Source organism: Monopterus albus, unplaced genomic scaffold (assembly GCF_001952655.1).
Source record: "Monopterus albus unplaced genomic scaffold, M_albus_1.0 scaffold296.1, whole genome shotgun sequence".
Lineage (NCBI taxonomy): Eukaryota > Metazoa > Chordata > Actinopteri > Synbranchiformes > Synbranchidae > Monopterus > Monopterus albus.
In genome coordinates this window covers 120,306-126,680 of record NW_018128176.1, presented here as the reverse complement: position 1 = coordinate 126,680, position 6,375 = coordinate 120,306, and the positions used below count along the sequence as shown (strand labels likewise).

Sequence of the window (6,375 nt, the reverse complement as noted above, 5' to 3'; positions counted from 1 at the left end):
CAGCTGCTCCCCGACAATCACCATCCTTCCCTCCTGCCCCCCACCTCTAACGATCTGTGAAAAGGATGTGCGTGGCCTCTTTAAAAAACAAAGGATCAGAAAGGCACCAGGCCCAGATGGTTTGGCCCCCTCCTGCCTGAAAGTGCACGCTGATCAGCTGGCCCCCATCTTCACACTCATCTTCAACAGGTCACTGGAGCTGTGTGAAATCTCCTCCTGCTTCAAATGCTCCACCATCATTCCAGTCCCCAAGAAAACCCCCATCAGTGGGCTGAACGACTACAGACCTGTTGCCCTGATATCTGTAGTTATGAAGTCCTTTGAAAAACTGGTGTTGGCCCACCTGAAGGACACCGTAGACCCCCTGCAGTTCGCCTACTGGGCAAACAGGTCAGCGAACAATGCAGTGAGCACGGCACTGCATTACATCCTACAACACTTCGACTCCCCAAGGACCTATGCACGGTCCTCTTTGTGGACTTCAATTCAGCATTCAACACCATCTGTTATGGTTTAGTCCCCCGCACCAGGAGGGGGAGGGAGAACTGAGATAGGACTCAAGAATGCTGACCCAGGTGCTAGTTAAAAAAAAGGGGTTTAATGGGACAAAAACACAAAGTAACTACATAACAAGGGCAATGTACATATAAAAGCAACGTAGGGCAAAGGTGGTGGAGGAGACCGGGATGACCAGGGGAAAAGACAGGCTAACAGCAAAAAAAAAACAGGAGTCGGAGGAACAGGACGGACAGGTGAAGAAGCAAGCTAGACAGGTGGGTAGGCGAACGAAAACGGAAAGCCACAGCACAGGAACTGTCAGCATGGAATAACAAAAAGAACGTCAAGCTAACCACATGGAAAAAAACAAACAAAGAGGTCCACAGCATAGGAACTGTCAGCGTGGACCGTATAACACAAAACATATAACCAACGTACAAAATGCAATCCACAGCACAGGAACTGTCAGAGTGGAAAACAAAATGACGTACAAATACATACCACAACTATAGGGCCGTTACGGGGTATGCACATTAATGCTCCGGCGACGGCGGAGCGTCTGCCAGAGGTATAAATAAGGTAGGAGGGTGATTACAGTAATGTGCCCCAGCTGTGCGTGATAACCCACAAGTCACTAAGTACAAAATGCAACACAGCTGAGGCGCTGATCCTGCAAGAAGAGCGAGCAGGAGAGAGAAAGGCAGAAGAGAGGAAGGTCGCGCTGAGTGGACCTGACACCATCTTCCTGGACATCCTCCACTCCAAACCGACCCAGCTCACTGTGCCTCCCCCCACCTGTCAGTGGATTACTAGCTTTCTGACAGACAGGAAGCAGCAGATGAGGCTGGGGAAAACCACATCCAGCACTCAGACAGTAAGCACAGGCGCCCCCCAGGGATATGTGCTCTCCCCTCTGCTGCTTTCAATCTACACTAATGACTGTGTCTTGAAGGACCCCTGTATCAAGCTCCTAAAGTTTCCAGATGATACAACGATCATTGGTCTCATCCAAGGCGGCAACGACTCAGCCTACAGATGGCTCCACCATCTCCCAGGATCTGAATTGGACGTCCAACATCAGAACCATCATCAAGAAGGCACAGCAGAGGATGTACTTCCTGTGTCAGCTCAGGAAGTTCAACCTGCCTCAGGAACTGCTGATACAGTTCTACAGAGGAATCATCGAGTCTGTTCTCTGCACCTCCATTAATGTCTGGGTTGGCTCAGTAACCAAAAAGGACAATCAGGACTGCAGAAAAGGTCATTGGTGCAAGCCTGCCCTCCATGGAGGACCTGTACACCTTACGGGTCAAAAGGAGGGTGGAGAGGATCACTGCAGACCCCTCACACCCTGGACACAATCTGTTCGAACTCCTCCCCTCTGGACGGTGTTACAGGTCACTGTGCACCAAGGCAACCAGGCACAGGGGCAGTCTCTTCCCCCAGGCTGTCACTCTGATGAACACTTAACCAACAACAGTATGACTGGACAATAACAGTGCAACACCTGTAAATATACCTCGTACAGATTATACAGATTCATACAGGTCTCTGGTTTTAAGTACATTTTTATTCCTACTTATCTCATTTTACAATGAGCATTCCTTGTCTGTCTGCATTGTTTACTGTCTGTTTATACTGTTTATTTTGCATTGTTTGCACTGTTTGTTGCTTGTTAATACTGCTTATCATGTTATATTACACAGCCTTATGTTGGTTTACTGTTTACTTGCCCCTTGCACGGGGATATGTGCATACACATTGAGAGCAATGTACCAGAGTCAAATTCCTCGTGTGTCCGACACACCTGGCCAATAAAGCAGATTCTGGAAAATGGCGTTGCCTACTGTGGGGCTCTGACAATTTATGACGGCATGGCCTGACACCCCTCTCTTTGGGGTCAAATAATAGGTAAACATCATCTATATGAATGCTCTCCCATTCTTTGGCACATTTAATTGTATCCTGATAAATTAACATTTAGTCAAGTTGATTACTGAATGTTTTATGTTTCTGTTATTTTGTCCACTCCCTGTCATTGTGGATGAGAGCCAAAGCTTGTGCTAAAATATGTTAAGCACAAGCACCCAGGGAAGCACGCCAGAGTGCACTGAATCCAAAATGTTAGGTAGAGTTTATTGTTACATTACAACCAAACCAATGAAAATAACGTAAAAAAAACTGCAAGGAAAAAAAAAAATCCCATTGAGCACAATCTTGGCTTCATCAAGGAAAATGAGATTCCTCTCAGATTTCAGACTTTTTAAACACTCTACTATATTTTTCAAGACCAAGAAAAATCTATATTGAACCAAACAGTTGCAAACCACTAGACAAGTGCAACCTCAGACCTGAGAGCTAATAAGAACAGAAAATTACGCATTATGGCACAGCTTGCAACAGATCCATGACCCTCTCTAACAGGGGTATTAAGATTTGCTTAAAGTTGGATATCCACATATAGAATTCTTCTGGTATGTTAGCATTTAGCATCTCCAGGATTTGGCCCCATGGCATGCCTGGATCTGCAACGACACACAATCATAGGGTTTCAGCCAGAGAAACCAGACCAGGGGTACCAATTTAAAAATATACCAGTATAAAACTTAAGCCAACTCTCAATTAATCCTCAAAGACACCAGCTTTTCTTTTCTGGTGAAAGGTAACTGCATGCAATTGATCAAATATTTCAAACTGAAAAATCCAAAGTCAGTGCTGTCAAAACCACAAGCATAACAACATATAATATGGGACGATGGCATGTGTAATAAACCAACACCAACACAACAACTGCTGAATCAGCACTGAAATCAAAGCTTCCTTTAAAGCAGCGTTGTCTAAAACATAAAACAGGAAATTCCCAACAAAAGCTCAAGAACCAATCAATTCTGTAGGGGAGACAATTATAGAGCAGAAGAAGAAGTGCATTCAAAAGGGAACAGAATAAGATTAGAGAACAATTTACCTTGTGGCTCATCTGCACCACCTGAGGAGAAAACAGAGTACAGATCAATCTGCAATGTCCGGTCAGATGTTTTTCAAACTATAAAAGATAATACTAAGATTTATCCTGGACAAACTGTATAGAATCCTGATGATTTGCTGACAGTAGCATATACACACAATTTAGAATTAGTCTGAAATTTAGTACTGCACTTCAATAAAGTTGGAGGACTCACAAGAGACAGTTAAAACATTTGATCCTACTGTACAGCCAACATTATGATTTCCCACTGATGAACTATCTTAGAAATAAGGTTAACATACTGAAAGACTGATATCAGCTATAAAATATATCATATATACAATATATCACAGAAGTGAGTACACCCCTCACATTTTGTAAATATTTAAGTACATCTTTTCATGTGACAACACTGAAGAAATGAGATTTGGCTACAATGTAAAGTAGTATACAGCTTGTATAAATGTGCATTGTCCCCTCAAAATAACGCAACGCACAGCCATTAATGTCTAAACTGCTGACAAAAAAACGTGAGTACACCCCTAAGTGATAATGGCTAAATGGGGCCCAAGTAGCCGTTTTCCCTCCCTGGTGTCATGTGACTCGTTAGTGGTACAAGGTCTCAGGTGTGAAGGGGGAGCAGGTGTGTTAAATTTGGTGTTATCGCTCTCACTCTCTCATACTGGTCAGTGGAAGTTCAACATGGCACCTCATGGCAATGAACTCTCAGGATCTGAAAAACAAATTATTGCTCTACATAAAGATGGTCTAGGCTATAAGAAGACTGCGAAGACCGTGAAACTGAGCTGCAGCATGGTGGCCAAGACCATACAGCGGTTTAACAGGACAGGTTCCACTCAGAACAGGCCTCGCCATGGTCAACCAAAGAAGTTGAGTACCCATGCTTAGCATCATATCCAGAGGTTGGCTTTGGGAAATAGACATATGAGTGCTGCCAGCTTTGCTGCAGAAGTTGAAGGGGTGGGGTGTCAGCCTGTTAGTGCTCAGACCATACGCTGCATGCTTAGGCACTCCGCTGTGCCTAAGCCAAATGAATGTAAAAAGATGACATATCTGAATGTAAAAATAAAGGTGAGTTAAATGTGCTGAAAAATAACATCAAGGTCATTTGAAATCAAAATGAAATGTAAGCTGACATCAGGAATGACCTGTCAATCAACAATCAGTGTTTGGCAGCATCAGCAACTGAGGATGGCATTTACAGCCATCAATACGGCTAGCCTCCACAAAGAATACATGATGTCGGCTATAACTCTATTGTGGAGTAATTCTTGTAAATGGTAACAATACAAATAACAGAATGTAGCCTATTTTGTAAGTTTAAAAATTTGCTCATGTAGCTAAAGGCAGAGACACGACAAGCTGACATGAACGAACTAGCAGCTGTAGTGGAAAAATTTTAATTCACTCACATGCTATCTGCTCAGTATGCTCAGTGTTCTTATCTATGTATTTGTACTGTCTAACCTTGTTTCCTTTTCCTCTGGACAGTTCTCCCTCTCACACTCCACACAGATTTAGTCTCTACACACACACACACCCCTTCACACACACACACTTCATACACACACAGACCCAGTCTCTATTGACGCACATAGCCTGGTTTCCACAGAGCCCAACTGTCTGCCCAGCTGCCTATCTAGGAGATACCAATGAAAGCCACATATCTAAGACACATTTCTTATTGGTTCCAGCTAGAGGGCAATAGTTGAATCAGAATCTGCTTTACTGCCCAGGTGTGTTGGACACATGAGGAATTTGACTGTGGTACATCGGCTCTCAATGTGCATGTACATATCTCCATGCAAGGGGCAAGTAAACAGTAAACCAACATAAGGCTGTGTAGTATAACATAATAAGCAGTATTAACAGCAACAAACAGCGCAAACAATGCAAAATAAGCAGTATAAACAGGCAGTAAACAATGCAGACATTGTGAAATGAGATAAATAGGAATAAAAATAGAGTACTTAAAAATAGAGACCTGTATGGATCTGTATAATCTGTTCAATGTATATATACAAGTACTGCACTGAGGAGAGGTGTTGCACTAAGGGTTATTGCCCAGTCATACTGTCATACTGTTGTGGGTCAAGTGTTCATCAGAGTGACAGCCTGGGGGAAGAAACTGTCCCTGTGCCTGGTTGCCTTGGCGTACACTGACCTGTAACGCCGTCCAGAGGGGAGGAGTTCGAACAGAGTGTGCCCAGGGTGTGAGGGGTCTGCAGTGATCCTCTCTGCCCTCCTTTTGACCCGTGAGGTGTACAGGTCCTCCACGGAGGGCAGGCTCACACCAATGACCTTTTCTGCAGTCCTGAATGTCTGCTGAAGTCTGTACTTGTCCTTTTAGGTTGCTGAGCCAAACAAGATAGTGATGGAGGTACAGAGAACAGACTCAATGATTTCTCTGTAGAACTGTATCAGCAGCTCCTGGGGCAGGTCGAACTTCCTGAGCTGGCGCAGGAAGTACATCCTCTGCTGTGCCTTTTTGATGATGGTCTTGATGTTGGACATCCACTTCAGGTCCTGGGAGATGGTGGAGCCCAGGAAATTGTAGGACCTTACTGCAGTCTGCTGAAGTCTGTACTTGTCCTTTTAGGTTGCTGAGCCAAACAAGATAGTGATGGAGGTACAGAGAACAGACTCAATGATTTCTCTGTAGAACTGTATCAGCAGCTCCTGGGGCAGGTTGAACTTCCTGAGCTGGTGCAGGAAGTACATCCTCTGTCATGGTTCGGTTCCACTGCTTCCTGTCTGGCTTTTATTTTGACACCATTTCCTGTTTTTCACCTTAGTTCTGGTCTTTTCTTTACGTTCATCACTCACATTAGTTTCACCTGCTTCGTTGTTATGTGCACCTGTTTTCTTCCCTATTTAGGCAGCGTCCTCCC

The 6,375-nt window shown here is 44.2% G+C and overlaps 1 protein-coding gene across 3 annotated transcripts in view; it reads right to left on the bottom strand.

Moving 5' to 3' along the window:
• Positions 1-6,375, bottom strand: part of cd99 (CD99 molecule) — a 59,606-nt gene that overhangs the window by 7,447 nt on the left and 45,784 nt on the right. The window contains exons 8-9 of one of the 3 annotated variants that reach the window (XM_020623290.1): positions 3,464-3,484; positions 2,265-3,023 (exon numbers count right to left, since the gene is read on the bottom strand). The exons of 1 other annotated variant lie outside the window; for it this stretch is intronic. In XM_020623290.1, coding sequence (XP_020478946.1) covers positions 2,881-3,023; positions 3,464-3,484 — 164 coding nt within the window. In that variant the 3' untranslated portion in view covers positions 2,265-2,880. Of the gene's footprint in view, positions 1-2,264; positions 3,024-3,463; positions 3,485-6,375 lie in introns of those variants that run through there. One more of the 3 variants, XM_020623287.1, reaches the window with a different exon arrangement.